The 23,683-nt window shown below is 37.3% G+C and overlaps 2 protein-coding genes and 1 pseudogene across 2 annotated transcripts; 2 read left to right on the forward strand and 1 right to left on the reverse strand.

Annotated features, from left to right (window-relative positions):
• Positions 1 to 3,622: 3,622 nt before the first annotated feature.
• Positions 3,623 to 4,114, forward strand: LOC145030349 (RING-H2 finger protein ATL70 pseudogene; annotated as a pseudogene).
• Positions 4,115 to 17,483: 13,369 nt separating this feature from the next.
• On the forward strand, positions 17,484 to 18,817 carry LOC145032604 (uncharacterized). Its single transcript, XM_078981471.1, has one exon. The coding sequence runs from the start codon at positions 17,630 to 17,632 to the stop codon at positions 18,704 to 18,706; it is 1,077 nt and encodes a 358-aa protein (XP_078837597.1). The 5' UTR covers positions 17,484 to 17,629; the 3' UTR covers positions 18,707 to 18,817.
• A 349-nt stretch (positions 18,818 to 19,166) lies between these two features.
• LOC145032605 (uncharacterized) lies at positions 19,167 to 23,292 on the reverse strand. The gene is made up of 3 exons (XM_078981472.1): positions 22,777 to 23,292; positions 21,365 to 21,520; positions 19,167 to 21,092 (listed from the first exon to the last, which is right to left on the reverse strand). Exons 1-3 carry the CDS (start codon positions 23,128 to 23,130, stop codon positions 19,413 to 19,415), a joined length of 2,190 nt encoding a protein of 729 aa, XP_078837598.1. The 5' UTR covers positions 23,131 to 23,292; the 3' UTR covers positions 19,167 to 19,412.
• Positions 23,293 to 23,683: the final 391 nt, after the last annotated feature.

Below are 23,683 nucleotides of genomic sequence, written 5' to 3' on the forward strand. Positions count from 1 at the left end.
TTGATTATTTTTAGTTATATGATAAGATATAAATTTATTATAACGTCATAATCTCAATCATTTGAATGATTTCTACTCGCGAGTTACACATCAATAAAATTAAATATTATATATGGTTTAATATTATTTATAGTTGCTATTTTTTAACTAATTTTTTATATTTTATTTGCTTAATGTTTTAATTTCTATCATTATAATTATTTAAAACACCAAAAATTATTTTTTTGATTTTAAAGGTAACAATATAATCATTTATATAGAGTTATTTTTAATTATTGTTATTGTAATTTATTTTAAGCTACCTATTTGAAAATTTTTAACGATTATATAAATATATTTATGAAATATTTTAGTTAAACTGATATTACAATTTAGTTTTTGCATTTATCACTATAATTTATTACTTTTAACTATTTACAAAATATTATTTGGTTTTTTTAGTGGAACTGAAATTTATATTTAAGTTGACACTGTAATGTTATATTTAAATTAACAATTTAAGTATTTTATCAAAACTGTTCAAAAATTGTAGCTTTAAACTGATAATGGTTTACATGCAACAACATTTTAAATCTAATAAATTAAGTATAATATGTTAAAATTTAAAGACATAACTTTATAAATAGAAGTAAATATATTATTTTAAAATGGAAATTTAGTCTATTTATGATTACACTTTAGGTTTGATATTTATTTAACCTTATTAACCAACTTACAATCATTATTAGAAAGACACTACAATTTATCACTTTTAACTATTTATAAAATAATCTTTGGGTTGTTTATGTTAAATAAAATTTATATTTAAGTTGAGCCTATAATGTTATATTTTAATTAATAATTTAAGTATTTTATACAAATTATTCAAAAATTATACATTTAAAATGATAATGGTTTACATCCAACAATATATTAAAACTAATAAATTAAGTATAATATTTTAAAAGTTAAAAAACATAATTTTATAAGTAAAATTAAAGATATTATTTTAATATTGAAATTTTGTTTATATATGAATACACTTTAGCTTTGATATTTATTTAACCTAATTACCAAATTATAATTATTATTATAACGAAATTGAAAAATCATGCGACTTTCAAATGAATGTGGTGAAAGGAAAAAAAGAATGGGGGTTTCAAATGCATGAGATTCAAGAAAAAATGCTAGCTTTATAAGTATGTATGACATATATATATATATATATATATATATATATATATATATATATATATATATATCCCTATACTAATAAAAGAGTAGCTTTTTTGCTATGTGTCATCATATTAGACATTTTAATTAATGTGTTGCCACTTGTCAATTTATTAGTTTTCCATTTTAAATTTATTAAACGTACTCATTAATGTGATTTTATTTAAAATTTAAAATTTAAAATTATTGTTTTCATTAATTCACAAATAAAAAATATCTAATATATATTAAAAATTAATTTATATATATATATATATATATATATATATATATATATATATATATATATATATATATATTTATCTGAATCAATGATTATAATTTCACATAACTAATAAAAATATCTTTTAAATTAAAAATTTATTTAAAATAACTTATTAATAATTTTGAGTTTTTACTATAAAAGTTTGATTAATTTTATAACCGTGGTTCCCACGGGTTATAAACTAATATATATATATATATATATATATATATATATATATATATATATATATATATATTCTAATGTTATTAATTTAAGAGTAGTTCTTTTGCTATGTGTCATCATGTTAGACTTTGTAATTAATATCATGCTATTTGTCAATCTATTAATTTTTCATTTCAAATTTCAAATTTTAAAGTTCTCATTTTAATTACATTAAATTAATAACATTAGAATAAAAAATAAAATAAAATTTATACAAATTATAAGATGATATAATTTTACGTATTTATTTGAATCAACGATTATTATTCTCTCTCTCTCTCTCTCTATATATATATATATATATATATATATATATATATATATGTATATATATATATATATATATATATATATATATATATATATATATATATCTAAACGACATATATCTTAATTAATAAATTATTTAAAATAATTAATTAATAGTTTTGAGTTTTACTTAAAAAGTTTAATTAATTTTGTAACCGTGGTTCCCACGGGTTATAAACTAGTAAATAATAAATCTACCTTAATAAATAAGAATAATTTTGTCACATGTCATCTTCTCCTTTATTTAACACTTGTCATTTTCAAGATTTTTTTTTAATTTATTTAATATCCACTTGTCATTTTTATAGTTTTTTTCTTTTTTATTCAATCTCGCATATTAAATGCCACCTCATATTAATTAATTTCACAAATATGCTAATTAATGTATATAATAACTTTTTATTTTTAAATTCCACTTTCTATTAATATATTCAATTTTTGAATTCATATTAATTAATTTTATTAGTATAGATTAATTAAGACCAAATTACATAAATAGTCCATTCGGTTTACCAAAAGGTCACAAACTCAATCGTTACTTATTTTTTTATGAACATGATATTTGTGGTTACCAAAACTTTCTTTTAATAAAATCGTGTAATACACGAGTTTCACATCTATTATATATATATATATATATATATATATATATATATATATATATATATATATATATATATATATAGGTTTAGGTTCATTTGAGACCATTCTAATTTTGTGAGACCGTAAGACCAAATCTAAAAATAATTTTAAAATGCAAAATAAATGGAAAAATCCAAAAATTCTTTTTTTAAATATTATTTTCGGAACTTGAATTAACTAAAAAGAATATAAAAAAATATAAAAAAATATAAAAAATTCCGTTTTTTTTTTTTTTTGAAAAATACGTGAAATATTCTAAATAGAATATTACACTGACATATTCTAAAAAATAATTTTAAAATGCAAAATAAATGGAAAAATCTAAAAATTCTTTTTTTAAATATTATTTTCGGAACTTGAATTAACGAAAAAAAATAAAAAGAAAATAAAAAAAAATTCTATTTTTTTTTAAAATACGTGAAATATTCTAAATAAAATATTACACTGTACATATTCTAAAAATAATTTTAAAATGCAAAATAAATGGAAAAATCAAAAAATTCTTTTTTTAAATATTATTTTTGGAACATGAATTAATTAAAAAAAATTAAAATAAAATAAAAAAAATTATAAAAAAAAAAAATACGTCTCACGGTCTCACAAAATATAGGTGGTCTCAAATGAACCTAATCCTATATATATATATATATATATATATATATATATATATATATATATATATATATATATATATATATATATATATATATATATATTGAGATTTTTTATAAAATGCGCAAACTCTGTAACTTTAATGCATCAAATAAAATCCCATTTGAATTACGTACATTCATTTACTTGAATTATTTAATGAAAGTTTCTGCTAACTATTCGTTTTGTTTGCAGCCCAAGCAAAAGACCACTTGTCTACTTCCAACTTATATAAATAATTGTTTATAGATGTTCAAAGGGTAATATATATATACACGCATTATATGCGATCATTTGGTCATTCCTCTATCAGTTCCCCCATGCTCCCTCACACACAGTATGCACGCCGTAGAACAACCGTACACTGCCAACAGCAGCAAAGCCGCCGGAAGCAACGACTACATATTCATTGCCGGATTCGTCTTCTCCTTTCTCCTCCTAGTCTCATTTGCATACACTATTTACATGTGCAGGCGCTCTGATCAATCACCAACACCGATTAGCACCTCCAATGATGATACGCACAACCACCACCTAATAAGAATCTCTCCGGGTCTTGATGACGATGTCCTTGTAACTTTCCCGACATTTGTTTACTCCGACTCCGAGGCCACTAGTGTAGCTCACAAAGGTGGCACCACTGCTGATCATGCCAAGGATTCCGGCTGCTCTATCTGCTTGGCCGATTATAAACCGACAGAAGTCGTTCGGGTGTTGCCTGAATGTCGCCATTTTTTTCATGTCAAGTGCATAGATATGTGGTTGAAGACTCATCCTACTTGTCCAGTGTGTCGGAACTCGGTGATTGCACTACCAGTTCAACAGAGTTGACTCATTTATGCAGAAATGCAATCTTGCAAGTAAATCTTAGTATAATTCGATGTTTTCATTTTTTTTTTCTTTTTCCTTTTATTAGTCATTTAGATTCTGTAAAATGTTCATATGTTTATAATAAATTTTAATCGGACCGGATAACCGAGATGTCCGAGTCGATTTGTCCTTGATGGAATGATGGGTAGTAGGTGCGCAAAAAAACCGGTTTAGGAAAAAACCAATTTGATAAAAACCGATTGGGTTTAAAACCAAACCATTTATTTAGTACTAGTCTGAGAATCTTTACACGTGGCCTCATTGGAACCGGTTTTAGTTAAACTAGTCCAAAATCATTTTTTTCCTTGAAAATGTCCCGTTTTTAGTTCGTAGAAATATATTGTTTTTTATCCATTTTAGGCCCCGCCTGTGATTCCTTTGGACTCAAGGGTGGACCTGTTACCTGTATAGTGTTTCAGGCCCGTACTCAATTATAATATATATTTTTTTATTATTGTGCAACTAAAGAAAAGGTAGTATAAATCCAACAATAAATAAATATGATGCATCAAAATTTAGTCCAAACTTATAAAAAAACAACCCAGCGCAATTTAAAATATAATAGTCCAAAAAACCATACCTAATACAAAAGCCACTTCTAAAAATTTAGTCTAAACTTGTAAAAAAACATCCCAATGCAATTTAAATAATAGGAAAAATGATCAACTTTCTAAAGTTTACCCGTTGAGTCTCTAAAGTTTTTTTCGTGTTTTATGGGTCCTTAAACTAGGATATGACTTGCTCTTTAGGTCTCTACCAATCTATAATAGCTGGTTCAATGACCTTTTATACCAAAAAACTCACATTGTACCACTATAAAGCAAAAAAAATAAGTTCGCGGATCAATACAAATGAAATTTTAATATAACAACATTGTATAGTTCAATACATATCGATTGAAGGCAAACGGGCAACAAGCTGCGTTGCTAGCATTTCTAGATAGCAAAATCAATTCTTTTAAAAACTACATTTGTGGATAAAGGAGATATGACATTAGAATGCATGACCCGCTGGACTCTATTGAGGAGCTCCACCGCCTCTGGTGCGAGAAAACCAAATGTATCGAATGCAAAAGGAACAAACACATGTTGATTTGCTATACATGCATTCTCGTGCTTTACCACTTTGCACGCAACGACTTTCAATGTGGCATGCCCAGTTGTGAAACCCCCCACTCCCCAAACCAACGAGAGGAGAGACCCCAGTAAGATCCACGCACGCATGCTTCCCTCATAACCATCCAAAGACCAAAATGTCAGTCGGTCTAAGTGAGGACCTTCCATCCTGCGGGTTCGTCAAAAAGTTCACTAGCGCTTCTTTCTTCATAGAAATATCAGCACGCCGACAAGCATCAAAGAGAACATCCCGAACCACATCATGTCTATACTTTAAACCAGGGAGCTCCCTACAATGAACCGCGAGTTCCCCAAAGGTATCCAAACGTGCCTTGCGACAAATTGGATATATCTCGTCAATTAGAAACATGGGAATCATGAGGCGGTAACGAAGGATAGTTCGGTACTCCACATGAGACATATGTTGGCCAAGACCATCAATAGGGATAGTTAGCAGAAAATCCTAAGCATGAGGCGCCCGCAGACACTCAAAGACTGCTTTCTGTCTGACAGTCGTGTCAAAGTCGACTTCCATATCTTGGACGATTTTGCTAAAAAGGGCACACGCCAAAGCTTTTTGGGATTTGGGGGGGGGGGGGGGGGCAGTGTCCTTATTAGTGAAACCGCTACAGTCAAATCCCAAAATCGTATTGTGAATACGAGTCATAGCACATAGGTAATCCGAGTTCATACCACATACGCCATTGTCACGTAAGATATGGTCTTGTAATGCCTAAGATTGGGCCCTCGAGGCTACAAATGCGTAGGAGGAAATGAGAGTTTTTTTTGTATAAATTGATCCCCGGACTTATTTCTTTGTGTAACAGCCCGAAATTCAGGTACAACCAATTAGCCTTCATCTTTTAATTATTTGTCATTTTTGGCCTTTGTGTTGGGCGAGTACGCTGGGCGTACAAGGAGTACGCTGCGCGTACTCGCACGCCTTATTGAACGCGTTATCACCCGGGTACGCTGGGCGTACCCAAGGTTACGCCGGGCGTAACCGGTCCATACCCAAAACCCTAATTTGGGTTGTTGGCTATAAAAGGAATGAGATAGCTTGGTTCCTCAGCCACCATCCTTCAGAAAGAAACCCTAAGAGAGTTGTTCCTTTGTTCATAGCTTGGGTGTGAGTGTTCTAAGCTTTAAGGTGTTATTTCAAGGTAGCAAAGGATACGAAGAGTCCATTTTGGAGGCTAGAAGTTGGTGTACAAGTGTAGATCCGTGGATAGCAAAGTTTGGAGCTTCTTCCTGAGGTAAAAAGTTCAGAACTTGCCTTGTAGTTCTTATGGTATGCTTCTTGGACCAATATCTAGGGTTTTGGTCCCAAAGATGGAGACTTTATGAGCAAGTAGTCTCCATTGGCTTAGATCTATCATATTCCAGGTCTATTTGAGTTGTATGTTCATAAAAATGTGATCTTGGACGTAAATAATTAGCCATGCATGAGATCTAGATCTTTGGAGTTGAAAAGAAAGGTATTAGAGAGTGTAGGAGCCTTTACAGCCGTGTCAAGGCTTAAAGGTTCCGACTTTATGGGTTAGGAGACTTAAAGGGATCCGGATCTAGAAGTTGAAGAATTGTCTTAACCATTTAGGACCAAAAATATAGTATGGCTGAATCTGGGACTTACGTTGGGCGTAACTCCCAGTATGCGCAGCGTAAGGGGTTGAGACCCCGATTACAGTTCATCGATGTACGCCCCGCGTACAGAAGCTGGTACGCCCCGCGTACTGTAGTCTGTTGACTTTTGTTGACTTTTAGGGTTTTGGTCAACATGTGGACTTTGAGTCAATGAGGGGTGAAATGGTCTTTTACCCCTTTGTGGGATAATGAAAAGGGCGTAGCCTAGTCTTGAAAGCCTATATTAATTAGAATGATATTTCGTTATGATTAGGCGGGGTTGGGTCTTCGTTTCAAGATTTGGAGATAGCGAGCACGTGAGATTCTAGACTTCCTGCGAGGTGAGTCTTCTCACTATACTGTACCCGGAAAGGTATTTATGTGTGACCGGAAGGTCGGATATGTTATGAGTTGTATGAATTGTATGTGAATAAGTTAACCGTTTGTATGTGCTATGTATGCTATGCTTGATATGGGTCGGAAGGCATTTACGTTATGGGCCGGAAGGCATTGTGATGTGGACCGGAAGGTCGACGTGGGTAGGACCGGATGGTTTATCGGGTCGAGACGGAAGTCCCCTGAGACACATGGACCGGAAGGTCGTGGCCTGGAAAGGCGTATGTGCGTAAGTAGTATTTTGGGGAAGTCACTAAGCATTTATGCTTACAGTTGTTATGTTATGTGTTTCAGGTACTAGCGAGGACCGTGGGAAGGCGCCGGTGTGATCTGTACACACTATCGGAGGATTTAGTTTATGATCTTGGGATTTATATGATTCGTATTATGTTATGATACATTGGATTTTATTGACTTGATTTGGATGTAAACATGTTTTAAGAAATGAAAATTCTGTTTTGAAAATTCACGTTGTTACAAGTTGGTATCAGAGCCTTGGTTTGAGGGATTCGGGTGCACCTTCGGGGTAACTGAACTCAAACCAAGGATTTGAGAAAAAAAATTCAATAGTAAAAGCATAAAATTTTATAAGAGATTTTGTGATAACCAAAGAAGAAGCAGTGTGTACGGTCAGCCAGCACCCGAACGGTAAAATCCCCAAAATACCCTTACAATATGTGCTATGAGATATGTTATGATATGTTATGCATGCTAGAGTAGACTAGGTATTCATATTAGGACTAGAGTGGCCTGATTTGTAATGCCTTAGTCTAGGGGAAACCTGCTGCTATGAGATGCCTTGAGAGCGAGTAGGCAGCCAATGCATAGCAAGAATAGAGTACTCGTGATCTGGGGTCCAAGGAGGAGGACTTGGGGTGAATGCTGATGCGGTGTAGTTAGTAGTATAGGGTCCGTACTACTGAAGACACCGGATCAGTGGGCAACCCAAGTAAGAATCCTTTGGGTATCGGCGGTTGAGTAGGGTTGCGTTATCGAGTGCGAGTATGCTCGATTGAGTCTCTGACATTTTTATGTTGTATTTCAGAGGCATTATGGTTGGGACACGCCACAGACCTGGGATGAGCGGTGTGAGTGACGAGGATCTTCGTCAGATGATCCACGTTGAGGTAGCTGCAGCAATCCGGGCCGAGATTTCGGAGATGTTTGGGTCTATCAAGACCACGTTGTTGGAGACTTTTGATGAGTGGTACGCCGCGGTGACTGAGGCTGCAGCCGCTGCAGCTACAGCAGCTGTGGCTGCTGTTAGACCTCAGGGAGGTGACTCGTTGTTGTTCCGGGAGTTCAGTAACACGAAGCCACCCGAGTTTGATGGGACGCAGGATCCGATCGCTGCGATGAGATGAATTGCTGACATTGAGGGATGCTTCTACACTTGTTCATGTCCGGATCATCTGAGGGTCGGTTCGCTTTGAACCAGCTCCGCCTAGGAGCGAAGGATTAGTGGAAGTTCGTGACGGCGAACTTCACTCTAGCAGAGATTTTAGCAGTGACTTGGGAGAGATTCATTGCCATGTTCAGAGATGAGTATGTTCCCCTGGTGGAGAGGGAATGGTTGATCCAGGAGTTCTTGACCCTCAAGCAGGGTAATGATTCAATTGCTGTGGTCACCCGGAAGTTTCATGAGAGGGCGATGTTTTGCCCTGAGCAGGTGTCTACTGAGCAGGCACGAGTGAGCCGATATTTGGGTATTCTGAGGAGGGACATTCAGGAGTTCGTATCGAACTCGGCATATTGGACATTTGCTGAGCTCCAGGCAAATTCCCAGAAGAGGGAGATCGAGTTGGAGACTTAGGCCAGGGAGGAGGCTGAGTCTTAGAGGATGGATCGGCGGCCGGCTCAGTCTCAGCCGGCAGCCAAGCAGACCAAGTCCGCCGATTCGAGGACGGGAGGTCAGAAGGGCCGCACTCGCGGAAAGTGCGGCAAGGGTCATGAGGGGGCCTGTCGATCAGGTGCTTGCTACAAATGTGGCAAGGAGGGGCACATCGTTAGGGATTACCCCAAGGGATTTATGGTTTGCTTCCATTGCAACCAGACCGGCCATCGCAAGGCCGAGTGTCCTCAGCTTCACCAGGGATCAGCACAGGGATCTGCGCCTGCTGCTAGGGCTACCGAGACTCGACCGATGAAGGCCGAGGCTCCGAAGGCTCGTGGGAGAGCTTTTCAGTTGACTGCGGAGGAGGTCCGCTCGGCGCCCGATGTCGTGGCTGGTATGTATACTTTCGTATATTTACTTTTATGTTGCGATACTGTGCTTATATTATGATATGCGCAGGTACTTTTCATGTGAATTCTGTACCTGCCTTGGTATTATTTGACTCGGGTGCGAGTCGGTCTTTTGTATCTTTGGCTTTTAGTCAGCACATCGGTATTGATCGGGAGGTGATGAGTCGACCCCTGAGGGTTTCCATAGTTGATGAGAAAGCGGTATATGCCACCGACGTGATTCGAGGATGTGTGCTCGAGATTTTTGGTGTCAAGTTCCCTATAGATCTAGTTTCTATCGCGATGGGAGATGTCTGTGTCATCGTGGGCATGGACTGTTGAGTAAGTTTGGAGCAGTTATTGACTGCGAGAGACAGCTGGTGACCATACGAGACCCTGGTGGGGGAGTGCTTATTGTGTATGGTGAGGGGACCCGGTGTGGGTCAATGTTTTGTTCGGCTGCCAGGTCGAGACAGAGTTTGTAGCAGGGCTGCAGTGGATTCATAGCCTATGTGATGGACACACGAGTGGCCGCGGGGAGGCCAAGTTTGGTTGACGAGGTTCCGGTAATGTGCGAGTTTCCGGATGTGTTTCCCGAGGAACTGCCGGGCGTGCCTCCGGAAAGGCAAGTGGAGTTCCGTATTGATTTGGTTCCGGGAGCAGCACCTATCGCCAAGGCGCCTTATCGCCTCACTCCACCAGAGACACAGGAGTTATCCTCGCAGCTTCAGGAGCTGTTGGGAAGGGGGTTTATTCGACCGAGTAGCTCACCTTGGGGAGCGCCGATCCTTTTTGTCAAGAAGAAGGATGGTTCACACCGGATGTGTATTGATTACCGAGAGTTGAACAAGTTGACAGTCAAGAACCGGTATCCGTTACCTAGGATCGATGATCTGCTCGATCAGTTGCAGGGGGCATCTTGGTTCTTCAAGATAGACTTGAGGTCGGGTTATCATCAGATGAGGGTTTGGGATGAAGATATCCAGAAGACTGCATTCAGAACTCGTTATGGACATTACGAGTTTGTGGTGATGCCTTTTGGTCTCACCAATACCCCAGCTGCGTTCATGGATCTTATGAACAAGGTGTGCAGGCCGATGCTGGATCGGTCGGTGATCGTATTCATTAATGATATTTTGGTATATTTGAGGTCTAGAGAGCATCATGAGGAACATTTGAGGGAGATCCTTGGAGTTCTGAGATCGGAGAGGCTATATGCCAAGTTCTCCAAGTGTGATTTCTGGTTACAAGAGGTCTAATTCATAAGGAATCTTGTTAACCAGAAAGGGATATTGGTCGATCCAGCCAAGATTGAGACGGTGATGAGATGGGAAGTGCCGAGATCTCCCACTGAGATCAGAAGCTTTCTAGGATTAGTCGGCTATTATCGGAGGTTTATTAGGGATTTCTCCAAGATCGTCGTGTCACTTACCAAGATGACCCGGAAGGGTGTTGCATTTTCATGGGGTCCGGAGCAGCAGTCCTCATTTGAGACACTTCGTCAGAAGTTGTGCGAAGCCCCGGTGCTCGCACTCCCGGAAGGGATGGAGGATTTTGTGGTATATTGTGATGCATCAATATCTGGGATAGGGGCAGTGCTTATGCAGAGGGGGCACGTTATAGCGTATGCATCGAGGCAGCTGAAGCCTCATGAGTCGAGATATCCCACCCACGATCTGGAGCTGGGGGCTGTGGTGTTTGCTCTCAAGATCTGGCGGCACTATCTATATGGGGTTCGGTGTACCATATACACGGACCACAAGAGTCTGAAGTACTTGATGGATCAGCCAAACCTGAATATGCGCCAGAGGAGATGGTTGGATGTGGTGAAGGATTATGATTGTGAGATCCTGTACCACCCAGGCAAGGCTAATGTTGTAGCCGATGCTTTGAGCCGTAGGATGGAGAACGCCCCGATCCGAGACGTTTGTATGAGGTTGACAGTGATGACTCCGGTATTGGACACCATCCAAGGGGCCCAGGCTGAGGCTGCGAGACCAGAAAACCGAAAGAGGGAGCAGGTTGTCGGGCAGGTATCGGAATTCGTTACCGATAGTCAGGGACTTATGACATTTCAGGGTCGGATTTGGGTAGCATTTGTGGGTGGGACGCGTACCATTTTGATGGAAGAAGCACATCGATCGAAGTTCTCGATCCATCCCGAGGCTACTAAGATGTATTTGGACCTAAAGAAGGAGTATTGGTGGCCCTGTATGAAGAGGGATGTTGCATGGTTCGTCGAGAGGTGCCTAACGTGTCGCCAGGTTAAGGCCGAGCACCAACGTCCGCACGGTAAGCTGCAGCCACTGGAGATTCCCGAGTGGAAGTGGGAACATATTACCATGGATTTTATCACCAAATTGCCAAGGACTGCGAGAGGAGTCGATGCAATTTAGGTGATTGTGGATAGGTTGATGAAGAGCGCTCATTTTCTTGCTATCAGTGAGAGCTCTTCCGCTGAGAGATTGGCAGAGTTGTATGTGAGGGAGGTGGTATTGCGGCATGGGGTTCCGATGTCGATTGTCTCAGATCGAGACGTACGATTTACTTTCAGATTTTGGAAGAAGTTTCACGAGGAGTTGGGAACGAGACTGCATTTCAGTACCGCATACCACCCACAGACGGACGGGCAGAGTGAGCGGACGATTCAGACGCTTGAGGATATGCTCCGAGAGTGTGTTTTGGATTTTGGAGGGAGTTGGGACACCTATTTACCCTTGGCAGAGTTTTCATACAACAACAACCATCATTCGAGCATAGGTATGCCACCCATTGAGCTGTTGTATGGGAGGAGGTGTCGGACCCCCATCTGCTGGGGAGAGGTGGGGCAACGGGTAATGGGTAGTACGGAGATTGTGCTTCAGACGACAGAGCAGATACAGCAGGTCAGGCAGAGATTGTTGACCGCTCAGAGTCGCCAGAAGAGTTATGCGGACAGGTGTCGGTCCGAGCTCGAGTTTCAGGTTGGTGACCTTGTACTCTTAAAGGTCTCTCCTTGGAAATGAGTGATTCGATTTAGGAAGAGGGGCAAGTTGGGGCCTCGATATATTGGAGCTTTCAGGGTAATCGCGAGAGTAGGCAGGGTAGCCTACCGTTTGGATCTACCTGCGGAGCTGGGTCAGATTCACGACACCTTTCACGTAACGCAGTTGAGGAAGTGTATTGCCGACGAGTCGGCAGTAGTACCATTAGAGGATATTCAGGTGGATGCAGGCCTGAACTATGTTGAGAGACCGGTGACAATTAGGGATCGAAAGGTTAAGGTTCTGAGGAACAAGGAAGTACCTTGGTGCAAGTGCAGTGGTAGCATCGGAAGGGGTCCGAGCTGACGTGGGAGTCCGAGTAGGAGATGCGGGAGCAACATCTGGAATTGTTTTCGGTATAAGACTTCGGGGACGAAGTCTGGTTCTAGTGGGGGAGAATTGTAACAACCCAAAATTCAGGTACAACCAATTAGCCTTCATCTTTTAATTATTTGTCATTTTTGGCCTTTGTGTTAGGCAAGTACGCTGGGCGTACAAGGAGTACGTTGCGCGTACTCGCGCGCCTTATTGAACGCGTTATCACCCGGGTACGCTAGGCGTACCCAAGGTTACGCCGGGCGTAACCGATCCAGACCCAAAACCCTAATTTGGGTTGTTGGCTATAAAAGGAATGAGATAGCTTGGTTCCTCAGCCACCATCCTTTAGAAAGAAACCCTAAGAGAGTTGTTCCTTCGTTCATAGCTTGGGTGTGAGTGTTCTAAGCTTTAAGTTGTTATTTCAAGGTAGCAAAGGAGAAGAGGAGTCCATTGTGGAGGCTAGAAGTTAGTGTACAAGTGTAGATCCGTGGATAGCAAAGTTTGGATCTTCTTCCTGAGGTAAAAAGTTCAGATCTTGCCTTGTAGTTCTTATGGTATGCTTCTTGGACCAATTTCTAGGGTTTTGGTCCCAAAGATGGAGACTTTATGAGCAAGTAGTCTCCATTGGCTTAGATCTATCATATTCCAGGTCTATTTGAGTTTTATGTTCATAAAAATGTGACCGTGGACGTAAATAATTAGCCATGTATGAGATCTAGATCTTTGGAGTTGAAAAGAAAGGTATTAGAGAGTGTAGGAGCCTTTACAGCCATGCCAAGGCTTAAAGGTTCCGACTTTATGGGTTAGGAGACTTAAAGAGAGCCGGATATAGAAGTTGAAGAAGTGTCTTAACCATTTAAGACCAAAAATATAATATGGCTGAATCTAGGACTTACGCTGGGCGTAACTCCCAGTACGCGCAGCGTAAGGGGTTGAGACCCCGATTGCAGTTCATCGATGTACGCCCCACGTCAGAAGTTGGTACGCCCCACGTACTGTGGTCTGTTGATTTTTGTTGACTTTTAGGGTTTTGGTCAACATGTGGACTTTGAGTCAAGGAGGGGTGAAATGGTCTTTTACCCCTCTGTGGGATAATGAAAAGGGTGTAGCCTAGTCTTGGAAGCCTATATTAATTAGAATGATATTTCGTTATGATTAGGCGGGGTTGGGTCTTCGTTTCGAGATTCGGAGATGGCGAGCACGTGAGATTCTAGACTTCCTGTGAGGTGAGTCTTCTCACTATACTGTACCCGGAAGGGTATTTATGTGTGACCGGATGGTCGGATATGTTATGAGTTGTATGCATTGTATGTGAATAAGTTAATCGTTTGTATGTACTATGTATGCTATGCTTGATATGGGCCGGGAGGCATTATGTTATGGGTCGGAAGACATTTATGTTATGGGCCGGAAGACATTGTGATGTGGACCGGAAGGTCGATGTGGGTAGGATCGAAAGGTTTACCGGGTTGGGACGGAAGTTCCCTGAGACACATGGACCGGAAGGTCGTGGCCTGGAAAGGCGTATGTGCGTAAGTAGTATTTTGGGGAACTCACTAAGCATTTATGCTTACAGTTGTTGTGTTATGTGTTTCAGGTACTAGCGAGGACCGTGGGAAGACACCGACGTGATCTGTACAAACTATCAGAGGATTTAGTTTATGATCTTGGGATTTATATGATTCGTATTATGTTACGATACATTGGATTTTTTGACTTGATTTGGATGAAAGCATGTTTTAAGAAATGAAAATTTTGTTTTGAAAATTCACGTTATTACACTTTGGTTTTGTAAGGGTACAATGTGAGTTTTTTTTGGTCTAAAAAGTCACTGAACCAGCTATTACAAGTTAAGAGGGACTATAAAAGCAGGTCATATCTTAGTTTAGGGACTCATAAAACCCGAAAAAATTTTAAAGACTTAAAAGGTAAACCCTAAAATGTTCGTAGTACTTTCGTATCATTTTCCCTAAATAATAATCAATAGTCCAAAAAACCATACCCAATACACAAGCCCACTTCTAGTTTACTCATGCGGAAGAGTTAGAGAGGGATAGGAGAAGAGAGAAAAAAAAGCAGAAAAATAAAGAAAATAAACAGAAATGTAAGAGGGAAAAACCAAAGGAGCAACGAATATGAGAACAAATCTTATCACCGGCATCCTCCGCCATCGATGGCTCTAACCCACCTCCATTTTCATCTTCTCTTCGTTGTTCATGAGATAACCGGTAAACATTTCTTATTTCTTTGTTTTTTTAGTAGATAACTAGATATGTTCCATATAGATGGATACAATTTATGAAAAGAAAAGTAGAAAACTTGTTTAATGTAAGGAGTAGTGATTTTTCTATATTTTACATCTATTATTTTAATACAAAATAAATATAATACAATCAAATAATATTAGTGAATTTAAGGAGAAAATTATAATTATGTATTATATTTTTTGGTTTGTATCTCAGTATAATTATATTTTATTTAAAATTTCATTAACGGTATGAAATGTTTTGTTTAGAAATTCTATTAATTTAGTTAGATTAAAGATATCAAATAACATAAAACCTAAGAAGATATTTGTTTGAATGTAGATAATATTAAATGGTTTTTCATTTTTATACCATGTACTTACTTTTTTATAGCATAAAAATTTTTATTTGAAATGTTTAAATATTGTAATTTATAAAATGTGTGTAAGGTATATTTGTTTTTATAATATGACAACCCGTTTATTAAATGTGTTGTGTTCGCTTGTCTGGATCTATCATTTTCAACTTAGTTAATGTTTCAACCTAATTCGACATGATACGAACCCGTTTGTCAGGCCTATGTTATTATATTTGATCAATTTTTTTATACCACTACTGCTAAATATTTAAGTGTCCGCTTCTGTTTGAACTTTTATCAATAACCAAAAAAAGTTTTTAATAAAATTAAAAACAAGATAGTACGGTTCTGAATCCATAAATGATTTCCTGAACGATTGAAAAACACTTTACGGTTCTTCTATGTCGATTATTATGCTTATTATAACAGATAAAAAGTGGTCACAAAAGATTTCTTTTTTCTTCAAAATTTAGTAGTTTTATCGCAAATTTTTATACTTAAACATTGACACTAAGAATTCCAATAAAGCCATTGGCAAATTTCATATCATAACAATTTTAACCTTCTATAATGGGTGAGGTTGAACTGGTCAACATGTCACATATATTTATTGACGAAAATAGAATATGAGCGTGTTCGGTAAAATTAGCTGGTAGTTGATGGTTTGTAGCGGGTAGTTTGTAGTTTGTAGCGTTTTGTTAAACGCTACATGAAGTAGCATTTGGATTTGGAGCATTTTGTTTAAACTAAACGTTAGAAGCTTGTACTGTCGAACAAGGCTTTCTGTTTAAAACGGAACGTTTTGTAAAACGCTAGAAGATAGAAACTCTTAAACGCTCTGTGCCGAACACTCCATATAGTTAAATCACAAAAATACCCAAATTATAATAAATTTATGTATTTAAGTATTTTATCCTTATTTTATATATATATATATATATATATATATATATATATATATATATATATATATATATATATATATATGTCAAATTTAGAGAACTTTAAAATATTCTTTATTTGCTCTATCTTTGGCAGTGTTGTAAAAATCTCGATTAAGTCTCGATTAATCTCCAATTAATCCCTAGGCGTTACCCGACCGATTAAAGGACGACTAACTTTTAATCTCTGCATACAAAATGACGAAAATACTAGAAAATGATGAAATTTTAACACTTTGAAGAAATTTTATTCAATAAAAACCATTTGAAGAATGATTAATGTTGTATTAATCATATTAACATGTTTTATTAAGATATTAGTGGTATTTACGAACTTTGTTTTAAATATTAGTCATATTTAATTTTTGAAAATTTAACGAGTTAGCAATTAATAGTCCCCGATTAATCTCCCGATTTATCTCCGTCTAACCGATTAATCCCTTAACCTAGTCCACCGCCTAACTAACGTCGAACGTTTTTTACAACCTTGATCTTTGGTACGGTTTCCTAAATAAACTTTAGCTTAGCTATATTTTCAGACATTTATATTGGTCTATGATACTTCTAATCGTATAATGCCATATATGATACTTTTGTAATTTGTAGACTATTATGGCAGTTGTTATTAACTTATCATACGTGGATTCTAGTTAGTAGTAACTACAGATATTTCGTCCTAACTTTCTTCAACATCATTTATTGTACTTTGCTAAACTAAAAATAGTTCCTTTTTGTTTTTAACACAAGAAATTTCATTATTAATTAAAAATATTGTTAAAATACATTAGATCAAATAAATACTTTCTAACCTAAATAGCAATCATTTGTAAACTAAAAAAATGTTTAATTTTTGGCAAAAGATTGTTTAGATGATGATCGGTACTAAAGCAAAAGTCTCAGTAGGCCAGCATTCCGGCTCGACCGTTGTCTACCACCATAAAGGATTTACACTACTCTACCACTCATGATCCTACACGTGTCTAATCAACTTCATCTGACGGTCCAAAACCATCTCTACTCCAGCTAATAGTGGATCTCCCCATACCCTATCATAACAAAATTTAAAACTACGCCCCCATAATCTTTCTAGCCGTTAAGAAGATAAAACAAGCAAACAGTCTTCAGTCTTCACTTCCAACCCCATCTAAATCCCCATTTTTATCTCATTCATTGATCCTTTAGGGAATAAATCTTCTTGGTGGATACAGTTTCTGTAAGTTGAAGAAGAAGAAAATGAAGGGTGTAAAGGTGAAGCTCTTGAAGAAGTTGAAGACGATCAAAACAATCGGGTACCTGAAACCTGATCGAATTCTTCATGTTAATGCAGCCGATGGGCTTATCGATAATTTCTTTCCGAGACCAAGCAGTAAATGTGAATCCCTTTCGGTTCCTGAAGAAGGACAGCAGATTGAAAAAAAGAGCAGTGTTTCAGTCCAAGAACATGAAATCATTGATGTATCGGAGCTCATGAAGGATCTTCAAGATGACGATGGATCCGATACGGATAGTGTTGTCGAGGACAAAGAGAATGTTCGACCCGTTGGTGCCCCGGTTACTGATCATAAACTGGTCCATGCGAATTCCAAGATTCTTGCTGCTAAACCTTTGTCGGAGATTGACATCTCGTCTTTCCGGCCACCGGATTTAGATTCCGGCACACTTTTCGACCCGAATCTTCTAGCTGCTTTTGAGCAGGCGGTTTTGGAGTTTAAAGCACAAGAAGCAGAGAGGAGAAATAGAGTTTTACAGAACTTCGAAGACTATTTAGATCAAGAACCAGAGACAGAGCCGCCACTGAAGTCGCTGAAATTAGATGAAATCGAAAATCCCCTTTCGGATTTCGAGAAAATCTGTCCGCCTGGAGGAAAAAATTCGGTGATTCTGTACACAACAGGATTCAGAAGCATCAGAAAGACATTCGAAGATTGCTCCAGTATCCGATTTTTACTTGAAAGTTTTAGGGTTTTATACCAAGAACGAGATCTATCCATGCACTTGGATTTCAGAGATGAACTATGGCGGATTCTGGGCCGAAAAGTAGCACCGCCGAGGCTGTTTATAAACGGTAGGTACATCGGAGGAGCAGAGGAAGTTTTACGGTTGCATGAGCAAGGGAAGTTCCGGCCACTATTGGCTGAAATACCGCTAAAGACGTCGGAAGGGCCATGCGAAGGGTGTGCTGGAGTTCGGTTTGTGGTGTGTTGTAATTGCAGCGGTAGCCGGAAGGTGGATTCCGGTGATCAAGGATTGCCGGAAAAGTGTACTGAATGTAACGAGAATGGGCTTACCAGATGCCCTGTTTGCTGTTGAAATGGTTCCTATGTTGCGTGTGTTGTCATTATCAGTTCATGACAAAATGTTTGAATATTGTATGCTTTTTTTTTCACTTCTAAATTCTATTCATTATTTTTGTTTCTTTCATTGTTTTATACAATAATTTATTTTGCTTTTCTATTCAAAATTCATTTGAATTGTTTGCTTTTAAAGTTAAGTGTAATTGGTGCATAATATCCATATGGCAAGAGTTTTTAAAGTTCTTAAAGGTTTTACAACCCAATATATGTAATTATGTAAATATATTTTATTCTTATATATTCTCCTAGCATTTTTTTTCTAATAACAATAACATTTTATTAATTTTATTAAATATGACAAATATCATTATTTGATTTCTTATATAATACTTTTATATTCGTTTTCAATCATGTTTCAACATGGTAAAAATAAAATGTTAGCACGTTGTGGTTGTATTTTGTAGAGAATAAAACACTTAAAAATTTGAGAGATTTATACGTATTAAACATTTACATTTATAACTTCCATCCAAGACGTGAACAACCGCAAAAGTCTCACAACCATGTTACAGACTTTCACTCGTACAAAAACGCCTACCAAAATAAACACAAGAACGAGAATTTTACTTTTCAACCCGTTCCTTTAAAAACACGCACAATTATCTTTAGGCCAAAAGTGTTAACCTACAAAAACAATTAACAAAAAGTTAATCTTTGTTATTTCATATTGTAATCGCCATTGTCTCTGTCTTTGCTTCAACCAAACACTCAGTGTGATGAAACTCAATTTGCAGCCTATGATGTACAAGAGGTGTCGATGACGCCATCAACCCCTTCTTGAGATCCGTCTGCAATTCCCTTATGGGAATTGCAGCCAAAAAGCTCTTTATATACTCCTTACACGACTCTTTCCCTTTGCACACGAACTCTTTTTCGCTCTTCTCCACACTTGAAGTGTCTTCACTACTTTTACTTTCACATTCATCGACCTTTTCTCCTTCCGTCTTCTCATTTGACTTTTGAGCATCAACTTGTACTACTACTCTCTCAATCACCGTATCTTTATCAAACTTCAACACATACGCCTGATCACAACCCTCATAAAGCCTCTCCCCCAACGTGTCAATAACATAATACGCATCATGCTCAACTTTCAACACAAAAAAGTGGTCATTCCAGCTCACGATATACACCAACGGGTTCATGTTCATGTTCATGCCATCAATGTTACTAATTTCATCCCATATGCCATCAAACGACATAGCCCCATCAAGAAAGTGAAGATCACCTTCACCCTCTTCAAGTTGAAAAAACCCGATAAACGACTTCTCCGGGTTAACAGAAAGATTCCGGATCTTCGCTTGGAGAACAGTGTCAAGGTCAAAATGTTTATCCGGAAACCGGGCCCGATAAACTTCATTCCCGCAAAGATTCCTCCACTCTAACGACCCGTCTCGAATCAAACTATCCAATTGGGATTTAATCGGCATTTCATTCGGGTTATTTTGGAACCAATCGGCTATAACCGCGACTAAAGCCGTACACGCGCTTTCACCTGCTGCTCTTTCGCTTCTTTGATCAATCGACGCGAAGAAAACTTGCGTCTCAAGTTTCATGTGTCCGTCTCGGGACACGACCTCTTTCTTCTCCCATTTCCCGACTGCAAAATTATCGTCTCCAAATTCAGAGATTGAGGAATGGTCTTCGTTTGACTTTTTCACTCCATAACTTGACTCGTCTGAAGAACTCAACATCCGGCGATCAAAGTCGATGTCATCACCGCCTTCTTCCCCGGAATCTTTCTTCAAAAGTGGCTCCCCTTTGATTTTCGGTGACCGGAAACTCAACTTTCGTTTCCTCCATGGGAAGATGATGCTTCGTTTTGGGAGGGTTTCTTTTTCTAAAGGATCGATGATGGATTCAGTCGGATACTCGGATTTTTCTTTGTAGTTTCGGTAGTATATCCAGTCTTCATCTTCACTAGAGCTTGAATTGAAGTAAGATAAGCCTCCTCCAGCGTGATTTGCATAGGCTAGGGTTCCGTAACTGAAAGACTTACGAGCAGTGGATTCGGCATCTTTGACTTCTTCAGAGTCGACTTCATCTCCTTCAAGTGAATCGGTGTCAAACGGGTAGTCTGCATCGTAACTTGTACCTGAGCTTTTTCCATCGCTACTACCCTCTTCTTCATGACATGGCTTTTTAGCCCGATTAGCTGAGGATATAGCCCGGAAGATTTTAACTTTCTTAAGGCCCGCTTTCAGGCCCATGGGCTCGTTTTTCTCTTTCTCTGTAATCGAGAGTTCTCCATTTTGAGGTGTCAATGGAAGAGGTATAATGGATCTTTGTGCTTGTTCTGTATTCTCGTGTGCAATCCTCAGCTCTTGTAGGCTTAGAGATACCTGAAAATTCAATCAACAAAGACTAAATACACAACCAACGATCAAAGAATATACCTAAAATATTCTTTTTGATATTGAAAATGGTTAGTAGGTGAGAGAGGAATCACTCTTTCCACCAAATATTATATTACACACCAGTTGAATGATTTATTTTGGTGTAATGTAATGGGTTTTACAAATTGATTTATTTAAAAAACATCATTAATCTAGATTCTAGAATACACTTTATACAGACAAAAGTTAATGGGAAAAAGAAAGAAACGGGCCCTTACATGAAGTATAGGTCCAGCCTCTGTTATGCCACTACCCATTGAAAGTGGAATGCTTATATCGATCTCATTTTGCTCAGCAGAAGAAGAAAACTCCACAAGATCTAACAATCCAGTTGCAATAGAAGAGTACCCCTTTTTTGGTTCTTGATTTAAGTCCTGATCACAAGAGGAGAAATAAACTAATTAGCCAATAGAATAATTCAAAGTCAAACTATGATCTACTTGCTGTTCAAAAAAAAAAATAGTCAAACTATGATCAATATGCATACGCAATAAAGATATCATCATATCAGTGTATTAATTTGCTGATCGAGAAACTTAAAGTTTATATACGGTTGAAGACAAGAGGAAGCTTCTTTCTGTAGAGAAATATGGTAAAGTTATTTAGGGCAGGTTGCTTACCAAGTCAACTTTGGTAGGAAAAGTACAAAAATATTAAGAAATAGAATTATAATTCCTTCTTGATTTAATTTAAAGATAAGTTCTTCGTCATCCTTGTTCATGTGAGACTCTGTAGGAAGGGCACGTTAAAAGATGGATATGAATAATTAAATGCCAACCATAGCCTACAATTGGTAAAATACTAAAAAGGCTACCCTCTTTTATTGACATATGTTCAATATCGGAATACTCAAAGTATAACTTTTTCTTCTTTAACCAAAACGAACCACTTAGAGGTGTACGCGTATCGGTCTCTATCCTGATTAATGGAGATGATCAAGTGATCATATAATACCGGTAATATCAGATAATTAAATTCGAGATCTTTATTATCTTCTACATTTTAATATTTGTTAATATTTCGAGGTCTTTATTATCTTCTATATTTTAATATTTGTTAAGATTTATGATTATTTTTTCCTGTAAATCGAGGCCCTTTTGGGGGGGAAACATGGGACATATGCTGGTATGCAGTTATTATTGATCCAGTATATGGCTTTTAGCTAAAGATATGATCTGTTAATCGGATATAATTATTAGTTGAATGTGTAGGAAACTTAATAAGGAGAAAAAAAAAAATTTGGAAATTATATTTATTGAAATTGACATCTATGAAAAACCATCCCAATAAAGTCAAAACAGATCTTCAAATTCACTGCTACATGAATAGTCCCAGAGGAAAACCACTCTGATGTTCATATAAAGTCAAAACCAAACAAAAGTTAAATGAAGAATTTATGAATTTATCCAAGATTCTTCCAAAAAAAGATAAGTTGATCGGTTTCCGATTAGGCTTGATTGATGAAATTTCAATTCAATTAAAACTTGTAAATTTAGGTCAGGATGAAAAAGTCAGGATAAATTCTTGGAATACAACAAAAACGCAAGAGAATTATCATTAGAAAGAATAATATAATAAATTAAAACCAGACAAAATATATTATGATTATGTTAATTGGATGAGGACTTACATCGAACACCGTGAATGCAACTTCCCACTGATGAAAACCCCCATCTTTTAAACCCAAGAAATTGCAAATAGTAACAAATTCTTCATTCCATTCGATAACTCCATCATCCTTCAAAGATCCTTTCTTTGTAACATTCCTCCTCACACTTCTTCGCTTAAAACTAAGCGGATTGTTGGACTTATTTGACCCTTTCCACTTAACTTCAACAGCCAATCTTGAAAGATCTTGGGAACCATCGTCGGTGATTGCAGTATTATCAGGCAAACCTTGGAGATGACGGATGATAATCTTGGTTTCAAATTTCTTGGATGAAAGCGGTGGCCATGGCCTCCATTTCATCATGCCCACTACCATCTTTTTCAATTTTGATCGTTGGCTCCGTGCGTTTGAGACTAAAATTGGGAATTAGGTGAAGGAGATGAGAAGAAATTTTTGAAAAGCAGTTGGAATTGAATAGGAGAGAGAGAGAGAAGAGTATGTCGTGTTTATAGAGGGAGGAGAGATTCTTTATAGGTATATGCTGCTCTTTTGTGTGTGTGTGTGTTGTGGGGTGGGGTGGGGTGGTGTGGGGGGAAGAGGGAGGAGGGAGGAGGGAGGAAGGGGGCCGGCAGCACCGAATAGTCGCACACAACATAATCTTAAACAATGACATCTTGAGTTGAGAATTTCCACATCAGTCGCTTCATCTACTTGTACGCTATGCTTTCATGCTTGTTAGTTGGGGATCTTTTTTCATGCCCATCTCCTTACATTACGTGCTTTATTATTATTTTTTAATATTAATATGATTTTCATTTTGAACGTTCAATTAAATTTGCAATATTTTTTTTGTAGGAAATTCTAAAAACATGAATTTTTTAATCAACGAGATATATATTTTTGTAATAAACCAACAAATGTTTCATAA

The sequence above is a fragment of the Lactuca saligna genome, chromosome 2 (assembly GCF_052625555.1).
Source record: "Lactuca saligna cultivar CGN05327 chromosome 2, ASM5262555v1, whole genome shotgun sequence".
Taxonomy (NCBI): domain Eukaryota; kingdom Viridiplantae; phylum Streptophyta; class Magnoliopsida; order Asterales; family Asteraceae; genus Lactuca; species Lactuca saligna.

What these genes read in the sequence shown, in the direction of transcription:
- LOC145032604 (XM_078981471.1), top strand. Translation starts at nt 17,630, where the DNA reads ATGAAGGGTGTAAAGGTGAAGCTCTTGAAGAAGTTGAAGACGATCAAA.
- LOC145032605 (XM_078981472.1), bottom strand. Translation starts at nt 23,130, where the DNA reads ATGGTAGTGGGCATGATGAAATGGAGGCCATGGCCACCGCTTTCATCC. An exon ending in TTGCATTCACGGTGTTCGAT is followed by an intron (nt 21,521 to 22,776) that starts GTAAGTCCTCAT and finishes TCTTGTGATCAG; the next exon opens with GACTTAAATCAAGAACCAAA. An exon ending in AGGCTGGACCTATACTTCAT is followed by an intron (nt 21,093 to 21,364) that starts GTAAGGGCCCGT and finishes TTGAATTTTCAG; the next exon opens with GTATCTCTAAGCCTACAAGA.